General features: G+C 34.1%; 1 protein-coding gene across 11 annotated transcripts in view; it reads right to left on the bottom strand.

The window, feature by feature from the left end:
- The window catches only part of LOC102691387 (prune homolog 2 with BCH domain), an 86,033-nt gene that overhangs the window by 29,451 nt on the left and 32,527 nt on the right, over window positions 1-24,055 (bottom strand). For all 11 annotated transcript variants that reach the window (XM_015367658.2, XM_015367620.2, XM_015367664.2 and 8 more), the window contains exons 7-8: window positions 9,945-10,103; window positions 4,123-9,227 (exon numbers count right to left, since the gene is read on the bottom strand). In XM_015367658.2, coding sequence (XP_015223144.2) covers window positions 4,123-9,227; window positions 9,945-10,103 — 5,264 coding nt within the window. The remainder of the gene's footprint in view (window positions 1-4,122; window positions 9,228-9,944; window positions 10,104-24,055) is intronic.

Below are 24,055 nucleotides of genomic sequence, written 5' to 3' on the forward strand. Positions count from 1 at the left end.
ATTGATGTGATAATTCTTTACTTAACTGAATGAGTGCATTGAGAAAAACATTTTTATTGACAGTGATAACCTGAACATACACATTTACAAAGCAGGACATTTTACTATCTGAGTGAGGTATGTGTTCAAGGGCCCTACCCTACCCTACCCATTCCTGATCCAGAGCTCTAGATCCAGAGCTCTAAAAACTACTTTACACTGGTGTAAAACTACTATTGAAAAACTACTGCTTAGTTCTGTGTTATTTTGAAATAAATATTTAGATAAATATATACAATAGTTCATTTTTTTTTTCCTTGCTTTTACATTTCCTTTAAGGACTGCTGTTACAGTAAGGCTTGAAGAAGGATGCCTCTCCAGTCTAATGAGAGTTTTTGAAACATGAGCCATCACTGACCTCTTGTGGGCATTTAAGTAAACAACCTTCAATTCCTTGACAGTTTTCACTACAGTACATGGCTTATTAAAATAAATTTACATTTTTTTCTGTTTTAAATAAAACATTAATCAATGTTTTCTCTAGTTCATAGTAAGTGGTTGATGAGAAAAAGCAATACCGATCACTCGTAATTCCTAGAGGCATCTAGAATATATTTGTGATTCCCTGGTTTGAAGGAAACAACAGCTGCTTTTTTTAAAAGTTCCGAAAGTCCATCAAAGCCCTTAAGAGGCTAAAATTTTAAAACAACACATTATAAAATGTAATTTAGTGCCTGGATAAATATTCTAGCTGTTTGTTTAGAAGGGGCTAGGGTGCAAGTCCTGCTAGAAACAGAAAGTGTCTGACACTGATGATCGATATCTTAGGTTCTCGTCTTCAAACATAAGGGAAGAAACACTAATATTTATCTTGGCATACAGTATCCGGAAAAATTGGACCAAACGGTCCACTCTCACTTGTAAGCTTTGGTGTTCACGTGTGATATCGGAACGCCTGACAGATTAAGAAAAAACATTTGTACTGAATACAGTACTGCAGCTCCCATTATATAAAACAATGATAGTTCTTACATTAAATATAAATTTAATATACAATTTATTTTTAAAATTGAAATCCAGTATTTCAACAACATGAAGGACTGTGACTTAACATACACTATACTTTACAAGCAAGATGTATTCACACTCAGAAACCATTATAAAGATTTTACTCTGTTTAAACACATAACGTAAAAGCATACAATTTGTGCTGTTTGAAAACTATGCGTAACCGAAAACAACAATAATACAGTAATAATCCCATAGTTTAAATGACATGTACCAAACTGCAGTTGTTCAAAAACAAACAAAAAATGGTTAAAGATTTAAATGCTGAACATGAAATGTTACACACAAATATTCGAATTCCAAGCACAACTATTTGTTGTTTAACACGTTAGTAACATTATATATTACAGTACATCATTGATGATGTATATCATTTTTACTTTTTATCCAAACCATTTAAAACGTACCTAGTCAATGCAAATATAAAAACTTTAAAGCTTAATTAGATAGTTTAAATACTGTGCACTAATGATGCATTTAATGCATAATTGATGAGGCGTACACAGCTTTATAAACAGTTCTGTTAGTGTGTTCCCCCTGGAGTTCAAACAACAGACTCCCTGCGTAAAGCAGCCAAAAACATAAAAATACGCTTTCGTGTGGACCATTACCATCCATTACACCAGGTCCTGTCCAGAAAGCCTTTCCACTGTATATCAGTAGAAATATTCAAACCTCTATACACAAAATTATGCAAATAAAACTAGAGAGGAATGAAAATCCACTGTGTATTGTCTTTGGAATAACAGCAGTCTTACCCTCAAAGGCCTTTGCAATTCTAATTCCTACTAGATTCTATATTCCTGAGCACTAATCAGCCAACTCAGAATTTTTTAAGGTTGCTCAGAAAAATTTGCATGAAGATTACAGCAGCTTTCTGAATAACTATAAGTCATACAACAAAGAATAAAAGGTACAACTATTCTAATATAAATACAACACCATAAACCATAAAGGTACAAAGGTACTTAAGTTGTGATTCTTAAGAAAACAAGAGCACGGGTTTCTCGCCGCCCTGTGTCAGGTTTCCTGAGAGAAATCATTATCTTCAGAAAAAAGCAATCATATGTCAGAGCTGAAATTATGAATCTTCCTATTACAACTTCCCGTGTTGCAGTAACTATAGATGAGCTCCTCTGCTAAACAAGCATGCTTTGGTTAAGCAAGTTCCATAAAATATCAGAGGAATATAAGCATTAAGACTGATTAAAGTTATCAGGAGTGGGACTGATAAATAAATAGTGGGCAATTACTTGAAGATACATCTTGGTTTCTTTGCAGATTAATAAAATGTCCTTTCTTCCTGGCTGGTGGACATCAAACAGAAATTTGCTTTTGCAATACATCTGGTTTATGAAAACCCTTTTACATACTGTACATACATTTCCTGAATTATCCACTCCACGCACATTTGTTTCACCTATACTTGTGTCTACAAAGTAATGAAACAGTCCTCTGTTAAACAAGAAGAGTTTTCAGAGCTTCACACCTGGACTACTGATTTTCATGTTTATCAATAATATGCAAATTTAGACAGCAGCAGTGCAAGGCTGGAAAGTTTCTCCTTCATAGTGATATTTCACAAAAGCCCCAAGGTTTTCTACTTGTTTTGTACCTTCAGTTAAATAAGAAGAGGTTATTTTAGCTTCCACTGCAATTGGGAAATTAAGATTCATTAAACACATTAACATGACTTTATCGTCAGCACAGTAGATAATTCCATTGTAACAATCTACTTTTTAGCACCACAGAACAATTTAGATGCCTACTGGTATTAATCATTATAGCCACTTAATATAAAAAGTATATATTTGTATAATGAAAGCTTGCTCAAGTAATTTACATGTACATGTAAATATTGTATGTAAACTAGTTTGTCAAAAGAAGAAAATATTTAAAACATGTATTACATCTACATTTGGTAACCATACAATGTACCTGATCCAAAAACCTTTATTGTTTTCACAAACAGAGTTTCAGGTTCAGGATGAAAGTTGGATCCTAATTTTGTCCACAGATGCTCTCCTGTATACTTTAAATTATATATATCTCTCAGCCATATATCTTGGACTTCTTTTTGCACGTCTCTCTCACATCCATCCTGTCTCCCATCTACACCCTTGTAGCGGCTCCCTGACTCATTCCTTGCAATAGTTGTCATAGCCAGACTGCCAGTTCCCCAAGTCACACCAAATACTCTTTACAGATTTCATCCCTCCATTACATTCACTAGGATCTAACCAACCTTGGCTTGGAAGAAAAGGGTGGTTTTAACATGCAATGATGATGATGACAGTTCCTATTTTTTTCTTTTTTAAAACAATACGTAGTCATCAACTACACTGTGCATTTGTTATGTGAGTCAACAATAAGTATTTATTCAGTAATAACATGCAGTATCTTAGCAATTCTAATGTTATATTTTGCACCTTTTTTATCTATGATTCTCTTGGCATGCAAATCAAAAAGCAATGTCTGACACCTGCATTACCAGTCCAATGAAGTGAATTTTACTCATCAGACAGTTGTTAATATAATTTCCATTGGCAGTTTTAAGTGACATTAGGAGCATGTTCTGTAAAACTCACCTCTGTTTTCCACTTGTTTTAGAAAACAATTAACTTCACATTTCAATGGGGGGTGGGCAGACATTATGCACACTCACACCTCTATGTCAAACTAAAAATAACTAAATGATTTGGTTTCGTGTTACTCTTGCTATAATTATAATATTGCCTTACATTTAATTTGTGTTCATGTCTCATTGAATGTCAATGTATGTTAGTTCACTTTTGGCCTCAAACATTATTTGCAGAGTGGTGACAAAATCTTCCTTTTTATTAGTAGCTGTTTTGTTAGGAGGGGATACTTTAGAACTATGCAGTAGCAAAGAGTAGTGTAAGCGTTGATTACTTATTTTTAAGATCATTACCTCAGCCAACATCACAGATCAGGAATTACATTTCAGGTAAACAAAGCCATACATGGAGTTTTCGTGACCCTGATCATCTCAAATTACATCCTATTCACCAACCATAATAGTTCATATTAAGATCACTGTTCAATTTCACTTACCCCATGCTGTCAGCTGAGAAATGCTGTTCTGTTAATTCCTCTGCTATTTCTTCTATTGGCTGTTCAGCCAGATGTTCCCCATGGCCAGTCTGTAGGAACTGTTTTTTATTGTTCTCTGTCAAGCCAGTCTGTATGGGAGAAGTCTGTTTAAGTAAAGTGTTCACTGTTCTTAGGTTTACCTCTTCATCTTGCTTCCAACAGATATCTCTTTCTTTGTCTGGAGAATAATTTTGTGAGCTGCTAAAATGTAAAGGGAAGCTTTCAGCTCCTTCAGCCGGATTGATAGTAAATGGGGAAATAATTTCTTTGGCAGATCTCTCAGAATCTGTCCCAGCTGTGTCAGTCATATTAGAACTTTCCTCAGGAGAACTCTCTGTGTTCTCACTCCCATCCACTAACATCCAATTATGCATCTCATTGGGAGATTGTTCTGCTTTGTTTGATTCCTCTAGGGAGTCTCTGGCCCTGACAGAATTTCGCTCTGCTGTTGTGTAAAAACAGAGTGAGGCACTAGAAAAAGTGCTGTTACTCTTTGGATCCTGTGTATCTGGCTTTACTTCAAAAGGGCTTCTAATAGACAGTTCAGATGAATCTGTTGACTCCAAGTGGGAAGTTATTCCTTCAAGGGCTCCATGTAAATGACTGTTCCCTTCAGCGCCCTCTTCAATCATTTCACTTTCTCTCCTCGAGACCATTACGTAATCCATTTCCAATCCAAACAACTCTTCATCTGAACTGGACTGAATATCCTCGCTGCTCACAACTGCCTGTAGCTTAGGACTAGCTCTATTTACGATTAAAGAGTTAAAGTTTTCTGAACTATGGCCATCCTCAATGAAGGACACTGTGGATGTATTGGATTTTACATCTGTCTTATTAATACACACTTTTGTATCAGAACATAATTCCAGAAAACTGCTTTTCTCGGTTTCCTGTTTGTCACTTACAAATTCTTTTGCAAGTGGACCTTTGCCTGTTGCTTTTTGTGTTACTGTTTTAGTACTCGCCACCTTCACTGAAGATAAATTCTCCGTAATATCAATGTTTTTCATTGTATAAGACTTATTCTCTTCTTGGTTATACGTAGCTGAACCACACTGTACTGGTAATTCATGCTCTGGTGTCAAATGTAAACTGGATTCTGTATCACACATGTTCACAAGGGAAATGTCACACACATCCTTTGAGATCACATTACATTCATAAAGTTTTCCTTCGATGTACTCATCAAAAATAGTGTTGGAAGAATATGTGCTACTGCTCAGCTTATGAGCACTGAGCTCTTCTTGTTCAACAAATGAAAAAACCTTTGATTCATTTTTCATCTTCTGGGGAGACTCTTGGATTATTGTAATTTCATCTTCTGTTGTTTCAACACTCGAGTAATCTGCAGGTGAACATACAAAAGATGTACACTTATCTGCATTTTCGAAAGTGGGAAATCCTCCTGTAGCCTGTAAATTCAGATGAGTTTCACTGTTAGAATCCAGCCATACCTCTTCACTGATGTAATTTGTGCTGTGCTGGTTTGTCTCACCGGAAGTAGAAAAGGCTTCGCTTGGTGAAGATTTAATACATTCCACATCCCTACAGCTAACCTGTTCATCACTTTCCCTCTGTTTACTCATGTGTAATGTGTCCTGTTTCACCTCAGAACTCAATTCCCCATAATTCCATTCATCATTTGCTACAATACCCATTGTCTCAATTAGAGTCTTCCTTGAGTAAGGATTCTCCTCTGTACTGGCTTCCACTAATAAGCTCTCCAAATTTGGTTCTTGGCACACATCAGGACTCTGTGATGTCTGTGAACTCTGATCTAGTTCACATTGACTTACAACATCTGGATTTCCAGTTTTGCTATGTGATTTTACCATGGCTGTCATAATGGAGTTACTACATATATCTGGTTCCAAAGATGGTTGACTGAAGCTTTGCTGATTTTCAACAATAATATCAGGTTTCATATGATCATATGTGTTCTCTGAATTTATATCCATTTGTTTAATCTCACTTTGGCTTTCCAAATGTACATCAAAAGTATTGGCTTTTATTTCCTTAACATTGGTGTAATCAACAGCTTCATGTTGTGCAACATCCTTACAAACTTGAAATGGGTCTGATGTTAAGTGGATAGAGTTCTCATTATATTCTCTCTTGGAATTTGGCTGGTCCAGAGCGGTATCTAATGTCAGTGATTCTAAATTAGGAAATGTATTAATCACCTCAGGAGTGTCTTGGTCAAAAGACTGTGTTTCCTTTAAGGATGGTTCACTGGACATCATAATCTCATCTTCTGAATGAAACATATTGTTTCTGTCTACTGTTCCACCAAATTTTTGCTTACTTTCCTCATCTGTATTTGTAAGTGTGATACTCCAGTTAACCTCATTCTCATTCAGTGAATGACTGCTATCACAATCCTTCAGATATCCTCCATTGACAGTTTCCTGTTTGTGAGCTTCCACATCATTCTCTAGTGCTGTTTTCCATAGTTCCAGATTTTCACATTCATCTTTTGTGTCAGGGCTGCTTGCAGTTGACTGTGTATCATCTTGTATAGTGGTATTCCACATATCCATACCTTCCTGTATTGCTTGAACAGGGCTTTCCAAAGAGTCTCCTTGAACTAGAGCATTGCACGTATCAGATCTCTCTGAGAAATCAGTTGTCTCTGAACTGGTCCGGGTAGACTGGGTATCATCCCTGATAGTTGTATTCCACACATCAAGGGAATCGGGGTAAGAGCCAGAGTTTTTGTGGAAGTTTTCCATAACAGGAAAACTCCACATATCACATTCTAAAGATCCTTGTTTTGGGTGAAAAAGTTCTTCTGAAGCTTCTGGCATTTGTGCAACCCCCTCTTCTATTTTTTCTTCAATTTTAACAAAACCTGATGACTGTAACTGAAAAGCATTTTGTTCTTCAGATGGTGTTAATTGAATATCGCCCAGCGTGCCTGGATTCCATAAATCAGAAACTGACAAATTAGGGTTCCAGTTGTCATATGTTTCACAATTTTGAGTCTCTTGAAGAAATGGATTCCAAATATAGGGTTTGCTTCTGGTTTTGTACATGTATGTATCACCAACATTAATGTTGTCTGACAGCCGGAGTTGAAAAGTTGCCCTTTCCATAGTTGAATCCTCAAAAATAATATCATTTTCAGGGAGAGCTGTAGGGCTTTTATCTTTTGGAGGAGGCGCATCTTTAACTTCAGCAAAGACACCAACATTGAAAAGTAATTCAGCCTCAGCTTCTCCGTTCTTGTATAAAACCGGGCTTTCTCGTCCACTCTGTGTGGCACCTCTATCTCCATGATCATGATCTGCAGGTATCAGATCAGGTTCTTCCGAACTGATTTCCTGGATGGCATGAGGTTCAGACATTAATGAGTGTATACCTAAACTAAAGGCAGAGGTTGCCATATCTATTGTCTCTTGACTATCACCAAGATTTTGATTATAAAACAAGCTGTCATCCTTAGAACTTACTGTGGATGCATCAGTAACATCAATAGATGGGGAAATGTCAGCAATGCTTGTACTAGCATGATTATCCATTTTCTCTGTGACCTTGTTTTTAGTCGTCAAGATTTCTGAAGGTGACATATAAGGTGTTAGGTCTACAATTTTGGGGGGCAAACCATGTATTTCAAAAGGATCCTCTACAGCTCCTCCACCAACTGGAGGTAGACTTTTTGCACTATTAAATGTACCTGATGTATTACACAAATTATCATTCTTTTCACCTCCTACAGCAGGTGGGTTTTCGAGTATCTTTATAAAAGCAGATCCATCTTGTTCAGTATTGTATTTGCCCAAATCCTCTTGATCAGAACTTTTGGGTACCTCCTGACTAAAAGATCTGCTCCATGGATAAGTGTCCTTTGAAATGGACTGATTGGATTCATCTTCTTCATTTTTACCTCTGAGCTGCTCTAACTGGTGTAAATACTTTCGTGTAGCATGGTCCTCCAAATCAGTATCTGAACTTCCCTCATCCATATAGCCTCTTTCTGCTACATCCCAAACATGTACATTTTCAGAAGTGGATTCTCTACCCTCTAGTCCAAAGTTGTTCCACTGGTCAAACTGTCTTAAACCTGATGCCACACAATTCTTGTTTCCCATTTCATTTATTTTCTCTATAACATCTTCTGGAAAGAACTTTGGAAGTCCGTCATCTAAAGGTGAACTTTCTACAAGACTGTTCATTGGTGTTGGTGGAATTTTTGAATCAGATATATCTCCTATAAGTTGCTCCTGAAATGTTGTGGAAAAGCCATCTCCCAGTAAATAGTTACCTTCGCTTTCCAAGTGTTCATCAACAAATTCATTGTAGAATTCTACTTGATTTAAGTCTCCACATTCGGAAAAAGTAGAAGTGATCTGATCGTCTACTCTTTGTGCTGGTCTGCCATCTGCCTGAGGGTTTGCAAGAATGTTTAATGGTTCATGAAAAATTAGTGTATTACTATCTAGTGAGAAGTCAGTGACATTTGCTGATGGTGAGATACTGCTGCTGTGCAAGGGATCAAAACTGAAAAGATCGAAATTCTCATTTTTGCTTACACTCTGAGACTTGTTCTCCTGTGTTTTTCTACTTCCAGATACAGAATTAGTACAGGGGAAACCTAGGATGGGATTTTGAAGAATACCACCAGTTTCTCCAACAGGACTATCGTCACTGAGAAACACTGAGCTCTCCTTAGAGGAACGGCTGCTTCTGATAGTGGCCAAGCCACTATCGGGACTTACTAAATCTACACCATAGGGTTGTGCTGATTCATTTAAGTCGTGAGAATTTTCAATAAAATGGACAGACATGGACTGTGGTTCAGCATCCGAGCTGTACATGTCGGTGAACCCTGATGATCCCTGAGAAAGGGGTGCACTGCCTGCTACAGCTTCAGTTGACGATGTTCTACTGTTAGGGACAAACAATGGCTGTCTCCTGTCAAGAACTTCTTTGATCAGTGCAATAATTTGTTCAATATAAACAGAAGTATTTCTTTGCTCATAGAGTTGAATCTGATCCATCAGACAGTCGATTGGCTCCATATCCAAGTTTGAATTCTGAGCTTCTTCCAGTTCACAGCATATCTACACAGTTTAAAAGACAGAAAAAAATAAACAGCATATTAACAAGATTTTTAACTCTGGTATTTTGGTGTAGAAAAATAATTTTCCTTATTTTCCCTAGATCCACTAGGGAATAATTTTTGTAGCTGAGTATATTAGTAATAACTTGGCTTCAAAGCAGATCAAATTTTCTAATGAATGTTGCAATGGGAAATATCACAGATAACATGTTAACATCACAGATAACAAAACATGTCATAGTAGATCTGAAAACACGAGGAACATATATACTGTAAAATATTTAGATAATTTACCAAGTTCATGCAACTACCAATGATCTAAAGGATATATTGTTGGCACCCATCTGTACCCCAAATCATTACTTACGTGTAGTTTCATGCAATTTCTTTAGAGAAAGTTAATTTAATTCTTTGGACTTTTCTGATACATAGCAAATGTCGTCTGCATTAGCCTTACAATATTGAGATTCTCCACAGTTAGATGTGTGCATTTGTTTAATGTCACACTATGGGAGCACAAGTAAAACAAACAGTACTACATTACGCGATATAACACTATGATTGTCACTGTATATTTACTGTAGGAAGTTAGATTATATTTTTGAACTTCTTAAGTTATAGTATGATTTGTACCAAGTACAGATGAAATTATGAATTACAGATTCATATTAGTGTTATTAGTTTTGAATTAACTGTAAAAGCATTGTGCAATCATTGCCTGATTGAGAAGCTCCACATTCCCAGAGTAGACAGCAACTTGCTGACATCGCTGGTAGGGTTCTTGTGATGAAGATGAAACCAGAATAAGTCCTTCATAGCCATGTTGTTCACAAAACACCTTCAAATCCTCCATAAGGTTTGGATGGTTATTGTAGTCCTAAAAGAAAAACAGAAAATCAAATACCAAAGAATTTCAGTAATGCATTAAATTCTATTTTATAATAACTCTATGAGTAATTTTAGTGATTTAAAGTAGAATAATGGTATTAATTACCATTGTGGTCTACTAAAGGGTAGCTAAATTAATGACAAACTGACAAAATCAGGTAAAGTATTTTTGTCATAAATCAAACGAGTGTCACTAAGAGTTTGTTATTCTGTAAATATAAGCAAAAATCTGTTTTCTTCAAACCTGGAATTTGTTCTTTGCACCAGTGTTCAATAGATAACATTTTGGTAACTATAGTTTCAAGATTTTTTTTTTACACTTACAGAATGGTTTGTTTAAAAATACATTTTCTAGCATTACATTTTAAAAATCCTCTCTTTAAACCACAACGCTTAGAAACTTTCAAACATCAAAAGCGGCGGATGAGACTGAGTTTTCTTTTTTATTTATTACAAGTTTGGAGTGATACGAGTGACATACAGCAGCATTTAAGAAAGGCATGATAAATTTGATATATACTTACCCTGTGAATTTTGTTTCCCACTGGGAACGCCCAGGCAATGCATTAATTACATTAACTCGCCAATTAAACAAGTATCATCTCATTACCTTTATAATGTGCTCTGAAAGCATGTAACTTTAACATATTCCATCTTAATGAAAGCACTGTGATGCCCCAGGTGTTCTCTGAGGAACAGTTCTAAAAAGGTTTAGCTATGTGATCTATTCAAAGAGTCACACACCACATGTTTCCCCAGGTGAGATAATTACTTGTTTCTATTTCCAATTAACATATATTAAATAATTAGCCTTTTCACCCACATGCACAGAGCTCCAACACAAGAAAACTATGCTACATTTACAGGCAAAGAAGAGGACCCTTGGTGAAAGATAATTAACACTCTTCCCCTTTTTTCTTCTTTGTTATTCAGCTAGGTTCCACCATTGACAATCTACTTGTGGTTCCTCAGTCAGAATGCTGACTAACGAATTTGTGATCTCTTGGTTTAGAAGGTCAATCCCACCAAGTCTCTTTTAAAGTGAAGCCTTAAAAACAAAAGGCAATGTAATTTTATATAATTACGTTGCTCATTCATTTTTATTAATTTTATACACTTTCAACCGATCATGTGAAAGTGTATTCTGCTGTGTTTGAAAAGCCACTTCTGAATTATTGATCCTTATTAAGGAGGCCTAATACATTTATGCATATTTTTAAACTTTTCTTTTCTTTTCTTTTATTCTTCAACTAAAATCACTAATCCTATAGTGATCATATTTTTTCAAAACAAGTTTAAATTACACTTAAACAACAATTGCCTTATTGTAGAAAATTCTACAATAAAATACAAGGAGCCAAATGAACACTTATTTTCAATCCATTTCCACTTCATCATTTTATAAAACTCTTAACTCCTCATTACAAAGATCATCTCCAGACATCCATTTAATTTCTTGCTGGAGTCTCACCAACCAAACATAAATGTTTTTTTTTTTAATGATCAGATGAACACACAAATGAACACGATAAAATGTTTTAGATTAATATTTACATTATTTAATTTATTTGATCAAAAAGCAGGTAGAGATTGAATAAAATTCAATCTATGAAACACCTGATATTTACATTTTGTCTGAAAAGAAAAGTACCAAATTATTTATCAAAACAATCTATAACAGAGGTGAATATTAAATTATACCATGATTAACTATATTGATATAATGTTGGTAATTCTTGTGAACCTTATGCTTGTAAAATAATTTTAAAATGGCATATAAATGTTAGGACAACATGGTTGTGCCCACTGTAACCAAAATCACAATGATTTAGCAACATTCCAGTTTAGAGAGAAGAAATCAAATTGAAAATGTCAAGATTTGTTTTGGCCAGAATGAAAAACACAGCCTTTCCAACAGAACCTCATCAAACGTTGTGGTGGTCTGATTTGCTGTGTCAAAACCTCCAAAGCTCGTCATCGTTGATGAAACCATGAATTCTGCATTGTATCATCAAATTCTGAAGGAGAATGTCAGGCTATGCATTGGAACTGAAAATGGACCATGCAGCAAGACAAGGATCCTAGACATACTGTACAACCAGATCTACAAAAGAATGGCCATAACAGGTCCTGAACCTAACCTCTATTAAAATGTAATGGTCTGAAGGTGTTAAACTGAGCTGTTCATGCAAGGAAACCCTTAAATGCTACTGACCTGAAGCACTTTTGTAAGGAACATCTAGTTGAAGTCAAAGAGTTTTGACCAGTTGCTGAATCTAAGGGTTTTTCCATACTTACATACTTTTGTATTATTTCCTTAAATAATCCAGATACAGTACATTTTTAGTTAAAGGTTTAATCAGTTTATCTTCATCTTTTATGAAGACTTTCAACAGGATCTAATTACATTTAGTTCTACAATATAAGAGAATACAACCCAACCAAACTTTTGCTTGGTACTGTAAATCAATGAACATATGGTGCTAACACAAGCTCAACAAATATGAACTTTTTTGTAGAGAAAAATATTAAAATGTTTCCTATGGGAATTTTGTAACAGCCTGAAGTTTATTTGCAACAAACAGATCTAAGAGTCCTGTGTGAGCTGTTTGTGTTTCCTATAATTTATGCCTGTCTTCTAGCCAAGCTCAGTGTCATGTGCTGTGATGGCACTTCTGTTGCTGCCAAGTAATGTTGTCCTAAAATAAACAGCAGTTCATCATCAACTCAAGGCAACTGTACATACAGGTTGGTGCTTTTCTTCTATCCATCTGCCATCTACCTGATAAATTACTGTTTTGTCGAGCATTTACAAATATGATTTGTTATCCCAGCAGCAGTAAACAAATTCCTACTAAAACAGCAAAAATCTATTCAGGGTTAAAAGCCATTAGCTCTGAAAATGCAAGCTGATAGCCTGATATGTCCAGTGTGCATTCTATGGGTTATGGGTAAATTAGTGCTTAGCAAATTTAGTCCTACAGTATCTACACAAAATATTAAAAGGTATTGAAATTGAGACAATAAAAAAATATGTTTTTAAACTAGGAATTAAACTGATATTTATAAATGTTCATACGCAATAGAAAGGTATAATGTATTAATAATATAAAAAGGTTTGACTGTCAAGTTGAATCAGTGTGCAAGCAGCTAAGCAACAAGGAGAGGCTAAGCATGGTATTTCAGTGTGGAATCTACTTGTTCCCTTATAATATAAAGTAGATAGTATAGTTATATTTCTACATAGGCAGAACTATTTTTTTCCAAGTAATTTGTTTTCCTAAGCAGAACGTTATTTAAGCATTTAAGACAGTTATTTAAATATCTTGAGGAAAGTCATACACTTCCATAAAGTTTAAAGCATAAAGTAGTGACGTGCCCTTTATTCTGTTTAATGCATAAATATCCTTAAAGATTCTGTGGCATTTTGTGTAAACACAAAGGTAATTCTGGGGTCCTCACTAAATTCCATTCAGTAATTATGCAGTCTGACCTGCCTAAATTTCCCCATTAACCCAAATGGTGAAAGAATATCTCAGTTCTCTGCCTGATCTGCTATGTGCAGTACTGCTGCTTCTGGTGCACAGCAGCAGCTACTGTAGGTGTCATGAAAGTCATCTCTAATATTATCTTTTAAAATTGGCCTTTTCTTTTATTATTAGTTCAAAACCTTCATTTTTACTACAGCAAACATTTATAGAAATGTGTTAACAGATGATATAGAAACATTTTAAAAACATTATAAAGTATACAGTATGTAAAAATACTTTACTGTATTTTTTAATTATACTGATACTTTACTGATACTAATACATACCGGTTACTGATTTATATTGTTTGATGACTTTATCTTATTACATTTGTGTGCTTGTAAATATGCACTATAATTATTACAATTAATTTTGAGTGTGTCTAGATTGATTAAACATTTAAGTGAATTTCTTAAACAGAAAGAACCCTTGTGCTTAAACTTATTTGGTTTTCCTCTATGTCCAAAGTTCTATTAAAACTGGGAATCCCAAAATACAACTCTAGTCTTGTAAAGAGTGATCATTCTACAATCTGTGACACAGCCTAAATCTATTAACCTATTATCAAGCATCACTGTTTATTAACATTATTCTCGTTTCTTAATGAAACAAAGAATTTAATACCCTTATTATCAGTTGAAAATATAAATAAAACACAAAATACACAAAAATAAATACATTTTAAGTATTTTTCCTTCATAGGCTCATTATAAACAATGCGCCTACTTGTGTTAAAGCTTGTGTTTATGCCTTTGTAGTTAAATCCCCTAAATTCTTTGACATTGCCATGCTCTGTTTTGAAGTGATGCCACTTAGTCCTGTAAGAGATTTCTTTTCACTTTAATATGTTTTTCTTTAGGCAATCATTGGACAATATATGTTTAAAAGAAAATCAGTTGCTTGAACAAAATTTCAATTATTAAAATAGTTTCCTAAAGTCATTTAAAACTTAGTGTCACTTTCCTCTGCATAATATGTTCTTCCAATTGTTTTATCATTAATTGATCTAGCATACAAAACAGAGTAAGAAGTATGCTGAATAAGATTTTTTTCCTTATATCTAAAGTGTAAATGTTTAAACGTCATTTAAAACTGCACTGGGTGGTTTAAATGAAAGCTCTATGATTTATGTTTCTGAAATTAAGCTATTACACTTAGACATCTAACATTCATAAATTATGGTAATTTTATGACAGGCCAAATGATTTATGAGGATAAAATGCATTAATTAAAGGTTTTGTTTATTGAGAGGTTTTATTATTACTATTATGAGTCATAAACAAGCATGCAATGTCATTTTAAATCTGTAAAAAGCAGTTTCAGATTATTTCTCAATTTTGCAAAAATGTCAAATTATTACTTAAACATAATTAACTTTTTCAAAGAACAAAGCTGTTTAAACAGATAACTGTATTATACTCTTATTAAGCTGCCTTACTATGGATGGAGTTACATGCTGTTAAGTGTGACATTTCTAAAAGCTTGCAAAAAAGAAGCATTCTCAAACATAAAAACCCTGAAATATACAATAAGTACTTAGATCACTAAATAATTATAAATGTATGAACTGAAAAGATATATTACAAAAATCATTTCACTTATGTTGATGATAAGTGCATATAATCTACCTATGCTGAGAGTAAACTTGTACAGTAAGTTTGTTATTTGCTTAACACAATTTGTATTAAAGAATGTGACAACTTGCAAGTTTAAACCTATTATTAAACTGTGTATTAACAGCATCATGAGCCTGCTGAAACTTTTTATCTTCTATTTTATAAAAGGGTTTGTCCAGTGATATGAGAGACTGTGGCTAAAAGCCACAAGTTACAAGGAGTTATTTGCATAATAAGGAAATTATTTACATATTTGTGCCAAAAATATGGCACAAAAAATAAAAGCATTCTTGGTCTATTTAGTAATTTTCATAACATTATTAAAAATTAAAACGTTATTTACTGGTGTGTGTTTTTCACCAACTTTAGTTTGTGTTGAAAATGCCAACAGCTGACAAACTAACAGCAGTCCATTCATTCAGACTATTGCTATCACAAACACAAAAGAAAAAAATGGTACTGAACAACTGTAATGAAATCAATTCTAAACAAAATATTTGTTTGAAACAACATATAGTTAATTTTCATTCATAGAGTTAACATTGATAATTGCTAAAGAAAATAATCTATATACATTCAAAACTACATTTTTCAGAATTTTTCCATAAATATAAAGTGTATTAACTGATATTCTTCATTAGTTTATCAATGTTTTTATTAGGTAATTTTGATTATAGGAAGGAATACACATTCAGTACCTCAGAAGAGCTCATGAAAGTCACTAGCATTTACATGAAAAAATGCACAGATAAAACTACTGTAGCACATGATAACAAGCCACAAGGAAATGTATCCAATAAACATGGATTTAATGTAAAAAACTTTCCTGGGTACTTTTGTGGTGTTTTGTGATTAATGGCATCCAGCAGCCAGTTTACCCAAATGATCGCTGTAAATGTATATTACACATGCTCTTGATTCTTCAGAGCAAACTGTGTCAATATTAACCTGACAAAATTAAGAACAAACTGTCTCTTTTGTTCGGCACTCTTCACATGGAGAACACAATATGGCTTTTGTCAGAGATGCTCCATCAATTTGGCTCAAAGAAACTGTCACTACAGTGAAAGAATCGTTTTTCATGGCCCGATATCCTGATGGGTCTAATGAAGCTTTTCTGCTGACAACTCATTTACTAAAAATACCCCAACAATCAGAAGGTAAAGCGGGAATTTAACATACATTGGTAATTACCCTCACTGCTCAAGTCATTTTTAGGTGTTTATTTAAAATAATTATATGGTGAATACTTTATAATAAAGGTGGTCTTTAAAATAAGAAACTTTCAAAGATATTTATTATGTGACCATTTGTTTTCCATCTCCTGATGACATATTTAAATTACAATATAATAGACAGAGAGACACACAAATCTTTTTGATCGCATGTGGAGCCAACAGTCTGTCTGCCATTTGTTGCAAATACAAGCAAATTAACAGTGCTCTTCCCTACTGAAGCTTGACAAATTACTGACATTTGAAAAGTTTAAAGATGGTTTAGTTAAAGTACTATGCAACAAATGATTCAGAAACAAAAGTACAAAGGGCTAATGGAAAAATGCTAATAAACCTAGCATTACAAAAACAGTGATCTTGGAAAATACCATAACAAGTTTCTAGCTAGTCAGCTATCTACAATGGATGTGCGTTCAAATTAACATCATTCATACTGTAGGTGAAAGGGGTTAAACATCCTTTTACTCTAAAATGTGATATGATACTAGGAACTCATCTGGACTGTTCTTAGAAGTAATGTGTACCCCTAAATTCAGCCAGGTGACAGAAGAATTTCTTTGTTTTAACCTACGAGGCATTTTCAAATGGGCTAATACATATTTACATTTCTGATAATTTCTCATCCTATTTCTATCAGAGAACTAAGCGTACAGTACTGTAGTTTGCTAAGAGATACACAACCAGATTACTTCACTTCCTGAGGAGACAGTGGAGAATCCGCATTTGACCATCTGTAACCATGGTAGTGCTGTCTTGCTGACAACAGTTAATTTGCATGAAAGAAGGTACATATTTATGTGAAAATAAATCTCTGATATAGTCACTATGTACTGTACCAAAAAATGGAGCAATCAGGAGGCTGAAATGAAAAACGTTGATGCTCTATTAAAACCCATTCACCTGGAACTGATAATGTAAATATTATTAATAATAATAATGTGCAGAATCACAATGAAAATAATTTCATTGTTCATTTTACATCAAAGGAGAAAGACACACTGGGAGAACCAACCATGTAAAATCACTGCTGCCAAGATAGTGATTCCTCCATCCAACACAAAGTATGTGCAATAGAAGCCTGTCACTCAAAGTGATATTATCTACTGTTCCACCTGCCATTTCAAAGATTTACTATTAAAGATGTTACATTCAGTGTTTTAATCCTTAACTTCAGTGGAGAGAACATTACATGAACTCCTTTTACAAGTCCCCTTAATCTTGCTTCAGCCTCAACTCTATCTCATTCATTGACTTTGTAGTTGATGGTCATTTCATGTTTATACTCTGTATTTACTAATACGAAATGTCAGTACTTTTATCTCGGGAATTAGTGCATACTTTGGACAGGGTAACAAAGTTCTGTGTTTTTAATGGGTGATATGTTTTTTCCACTGTGCCTCCTATTACACATACTTTGTGTTTTGCCACCCACAAAGAAACTTTCTGATAATAGAAATGGAATGGAATTTAAAATTATTGCTACATGTGAGGGATGTGTTAGTAATACCAATAAGAGTTGAATGACTCCATTCAATTAGAGGACTGTTTTCACCTGGGCCTTGGAAACAAACATTAGAATTGACAGTCCACTTTGGGCATATATACTGTAATATAACTACCTCCCTATGAATGGGAGGTGAAAATAGGAAGAGAAGTGTGCAAAATATTTCCAAATATCATTTATGTATAATTTGTAAAAAAATAGTTTTGTCTGCTGTTTATTATGCTGCCATTAAACTCTGTTACAAACAAAGAAAACTATTTGGCCCTGCTTGGAATTATTCCTTACCAGTAGGAGTAACTTATTAACTTTCATTTTGATATTTATTCAAAGTGTTTTAAAGATTCTACATTTAAAACCCCCCTATCTATCTTTGGCGTTAACACCACACCAAATTTATAACAATATAATTTCTAGCAACATCTGTCTCAAAAGCCAGATTTGAAAATTGAATGATAAAATAAATGAATAAAATCTCCCAAAATGGAATGGAAAATTTTTATCTTAAATAATGGGGAATGTAAGTATTTGTTTGTCCACTATAAGTATGGGAAGATCTCATTTCTGAGAGAACCTGAGAGATTTAAGGACTCACAGACTTTGGAATCTAGAATATAATGTTAAATTCACAGTAAAAATGATGCACATATACTGTAAACTGTTAAACTCATTCACCGCAAATGAACCACACTGACCTTAAGCTTGCCAAATATTACTAAGTAAAACATTCTTTAAGTTTAATTTATTTTTAAACGCTACTGTTTCACATTAGCAGAAAATTATTTTTAAATAATACAAAACTTGACTGACAGATAGTAACACTTTTTTGGATTTGGAGGATCCTCTAAATTGAATGGGGTAACATGGCTCGCAGCATATCTAGTAATAGCTATGGGTAAGATAACCTGCCTACATTATGCAACATAGCCCTAGGTACAAACTTCCATGTAATAATTCATGCCCTGCAAAAATTCCCATGCAAACACACTAAATGCAAAAACACATTTCCTGCTGTCATGACAATTTCTGGCAAAAATTAATCAACCATTCATCCATTTAGGCTCTTTGCATACCCTTTGTCAAAGAGGGAATACTAAAGATTTCTTTCCTCTTCCGTGCATTCATTTCAATGAATTGAAGAATCCATCAAGCCCGATTTGATTTATTGATCTGTCTCTTAGCTCAGCAGTACAACTACAGCAAATGAACTGGCAACTTCACTAAAACCTGCAGTGATTTACCATTATCTTTTATTTTAACTCCTTGTAACTTTAAAAGAAAAAAGTTTTAAATAATGGCATATCTATCTTTTTTATTACATACGCATTTTGATGTAACAATAGGCAACCAACAAATTTATGTTTGCCTTTCAGAGCTCACTGCAAAGTAATATTATATGTAGAATCAGTTCAGTACATTGAAAAAAAATTAACCTCTTTGCCTTGCAGACTTCTCTGTATATTCTTCAGACTTGCAACAGTAAATCACTCAAAGATCACAACTGTATCAATTGTATCACCCCGTAACCATTACAGCAACAAACATGTAAAAGGAATGTTAAAGAAATATTTAAAATGCGTGTTTGGTGTTCTGGGGTCTCACCACTATTATCATTTATAAAACTTGTATATTTGTGTTGAGGTGTGAAAAATCTATGAAAAAGTAGGGATAGGATAATAATAATAACTCATTACAGTTATAATGCGCTTTTCTGGGCACTTACAGTGCATAGCACTTTTCTGGTTTTTAATATCACATTTTAACTATTATATTTAGAATTTTTTTAGTGAATGAAGCAGATTAACAAAACTGACACATCCCAGTTCCATCAATGCATATAAGCACATTTCCTGGCATGTCAGAATATGTGCTGGTTGTTTCCGAAGTCCTATTTACTCTTAATGTTAATGTTACATCATATCAAAACATCATAAGCTGAGCAAAAAATTCAAAATCTAAAATCTATCTTGTACTAAATTAATAAACATTGAACACAATAGTTATTTAAGAAATATAAAACACAGACGTGTGTTTTGGTAAATGAACATTAATAAACCTTATAAAAATATGCATTTGCATATGCATTTTTGATTACTGTATTGAAATCAGTAGGTTTACAGAAACTGGAATGAACAATTTAAAATCTGCTCAGTTGAAGCACAGGCAATATCTTTTTCTTTTCCCTGAACATCGAACTACAGCCTCCTATTTATGCATGCATGTGTGTGTGTGTCTCTCTGAAAATGAAGCTATTTGCTGCAGAACTATGTCAATGTTTAAGTACGAATTTTATACCTCGTCACCCTTGGCCGAATGTGCATAAAGAACATTTATCACTCAACATCTCCTTAGCTTTCTCATAAAGATACATGACCTTTGCATATTAAATTTCATTAGCAGGGCACCACACAAGGCTCCTTTTTCGCATGGTAGAGTACAATGCCAAACACCCTAGCCTTAAGGACTTGTGGGAACAAGCCCCTCTTCAATCTTTGTCCCTAGGAGGCACTTCTAACACCTGCTAACCAAGGCACTATCATCAGAAAAACATTTAGAAATTTATCTTCAGGCTGGTAATTATCACAGATAATTATTTGTGTGGAGTATGGATAAAACTGCCCTAGCATAAACAAACCGGGAGGCTCAAATTAAATGACAAATATCATTAACTCTTCAGACTCATGTAAATACTTCATTGATGAAGGTCGGCTTATTTATAAAGATGGATTCCGTGTGCGTGTTTTCACACTTCCATTTTTAGTTTTTTTTTTTACTCTGTGTACTAAGCAGACATAATTCTCTAAAGGAATGCTTGAATAAAAAGACAAGATTTATAGCCTGATAAAAATACTTGCAAATACTGTGTAGAACACAGGGCATGCAAACATCTATGATTTTCAAAAACAGCAATGTGTTATGTGAAATTCTTAATTTTGCATTTGAAAATTTACCTTTACTTTTTGTAATCTGTGAGGAAGGCTCCACCGACAAAACATTGTGTCTCTTCAACAACATGCAGGGGACATTTAAAAAGACTGGAGTCATATCACAAATGGTGTCTGTGGAAGATCGATGTTGTCTCCCACAAGATTCAAACCAATGATCACCTACTATCAGCTCTGTCGGATTGCTCATCTGGTACAGATGTCTAACTCAAGACCTTCAAAGAAGGTACTTTTCTATCAGCTTAGCCAATGCAATTGCACCAAAGCAGAACAAAAGAAACATTTCAATATAATATCCAGGAAGATTATAATCCTTGTCAGAATCAGATTTGAGAAAACTATCTTGGAAGGAGCCCAGTATTTCAAGGCCTAATGGTGTCAGACCAAGGAAGCAAATCAAGCACTGAAGAGAGCTCACCATGACCAGACTGCACAAGACCTGACGCCTTCCATGACAACATTGAAATCACATACTGAAATCTCCTGAAAGACAGTCATCCTTGACCATGAAGGATAGTCAAAGACCCCTGATAACTGAGGTCATGCTAAATCCATCAAGTTCCTGGTCAAGTAAAAAACAAAGACATCTCTAAATTACATCAGTGAAGGCGAGTAATGCAACATACAAATATTCAATAGTAGAAAAGTGGACAGCTCCTTTAAAGCATGGTCAGGCATCCATTAAAGATGACTAGACATCCTGTGTTTGTCAACTGAGATAGCAAGATTACCTGGGCTCTGCCATAAAGAAGCACTTTTGCATTAAAATAGATTAGAACAAGCAGCAGAGGCCTGGTATTTCTTATGGAATTCTTTCAACGATCATTCCAAAAACATCTGAACACGTCTAAGGTCTGTGTTAGATGAGTGCTGTGATATCTTGGCACTCAAAACAATAAGGGAAATAATGTTGCAGGCACCTGGGGATTTTTAGTGAGATTTTTCTAGCTAACTTTCATCAATTGCAGATACACAGCCATCACATATTCTTTCTTCAAGGCCAGGAAAAAATCCTTTTTGTACATTTATCTTAGGCCTGTTACAAAAGCAGCTAATCGCTCATTTTGTCAGCTGCTGGCATTTCCCCAAATCACGGCAGTTATAGGGACAAAATGCCAATAAATCCTATCAAATGTTACATTTCCTTTTTTTCAAATGGGAATTAAAATTTTGCACAAGCCAGTAGTTTAAGTTTAGTTTATTTGGTTTTCTCTACGATACTGTATGTAGATGACATCGAAATTGGCATCATAATTTTGAAGCCCAGTATCTATGAAAAAGAGAGAAAGGTTGAATATTATTTTAGAGTTGATTAAATATTTTTCATGTGATAGGAAAAAAAAATTACACTCATTTTGGGGGAAAATGCAACATTAGTAGAAGTAGAGAAAGGGGGCAGTAAAAGTGATCTGATTTATATAGAATAAATGAAGGGAGTTATTTTAATGATGGAAACATTTCATGGTCATTAATGTCTGTATGCATTTGCAAAATCCACAATTAAGTTGTGAAAGGACATACAGTAAATGGTTAAAAACAGATTTTAAAAGCTTAAACAGCTAATACAGTTATAAAGCTGTGAGAAAAGATTATTATGCTTTAAATGATGTTTGCATACCAAAAATATTCTTTAAGTTTCATTTATTTTTAAACGCTATCGTTTTACATTACCAGAAAATTACTTTTAAATAAGACAAAATTTGAAGCAGGTAAGTGGCAATCATTAAAACAAAAAATAATACTAATGATAAAACTAAATGTTAAACTTTTAAGCTGCTTTTTATGCACAGTAAAATTTACTTTTTAATGGATTTTAGTTTTTATTAGCCCTATCTAGTTCAGCCATGTAAAGATACTTCAATACAAATTACAAACATGAGAGCTGGAAAGCATGCATAACTCTTACTGATGACTACTGAATCATGATTGATTCATTTATTTCTCCCACTATTAAATCCGACCATTCTTCAAGCATAATATAAAGATACGCACTACAATTTTTAGGAGACAACTTCAGAGTTATTGTAATTTTAAAATTACACACTTGGAGTTATTACATGTATCATGAGTTTAAGAAACACACAATAATTATAGCTGAGATAATTATGTCTTCCTTGGCATTTAAGTTTTCAAGTTTTCAAGTTGACTCAGGATGCTGTTGCTCACACAATCCCATTTTTCCTAGCAGTTTTTTCCCCAACTCTTAGTACTGTACAGTGTGTATACTCTTTTCATACGTTCAGCACAGCTCCTCACACTTACAAATTACAAATGTTCAAAATTATACAATTATGGTCTTTACTGTTCTTGCTGAAGGGATTCTGTTTCAATAATCTGTCAATTTACCTACTGTATTTTATAAACATGAAAGGCTGAATGAACAGTTCCTTTATATGACTTTTCACAATCAGACCAATGTTTCAAGATCTGAAACATTAAGAAACTATTTGAAGAATAAGCTGATTAAATCATTCATGACAAATATTGAACACATGTACAAGATTTTAAACATGATAAAAGGAGAGATGTCTTCACCATTGAATCCAGGTATTTAATTCTCTCTCATTTGATAAATAGCAATGTCTTGCTTTACTGGGAGATTTTGATATGAAGTATACCCCAGTTGCTTTCATGAATAATGACTCCAGTGTACTGATGAGGCCTAAATATGACATACAGCCATTTGTTTTGTGTTTGTTACTATAAAGACTCTCTGGCAATGCAACAGTCCTTGTAGAATCAATAAATGCTTCTTACACATATATCAGAATCAGGAAGATTGTGTATGGTACTCATAAATATTATAATGCCTAAAATGACTCATCTCAGTGGTGACTGTAGGCTCAGATTTATTGTACAGTTCATCAACTTCCCAGCATGTAGAATAATGAATGCTTCGTTTACATTGCTAATTGCTGAACCATGGTTACTGCCACCTTCAGCCCTTTCATTTCGCAGTGTTTGCCCTGTATATCAGTCAGTGTTTCAAAATGTAGTTAAATATCTTAAGCAACTTCTTTCTTTCAAGCATTTAGAGTAACAGCATTATTGATATTAATCCAACTCAGACGTGTCACTATTGATAGTTTCATTTACATCGTCATCACATCACTT

The sequence above is a fragment of the Lepisosteus oculatus genome, chromosome 3, assembly GCF_040954835.1.
Source record: "Lepisosteus oculatus isolate fLepOcu1 chromosome 3, fLepOcu1.hap2, whole genome shotgun sequence".
In the NCBI taxonomy this organism is placed as follows: Eukaryota; Metazoa; Chordata; class Actinopteri; order Semionotiformes; family Lepisosteidae; genus Lepisosteus; species Lepisosteus oculatus.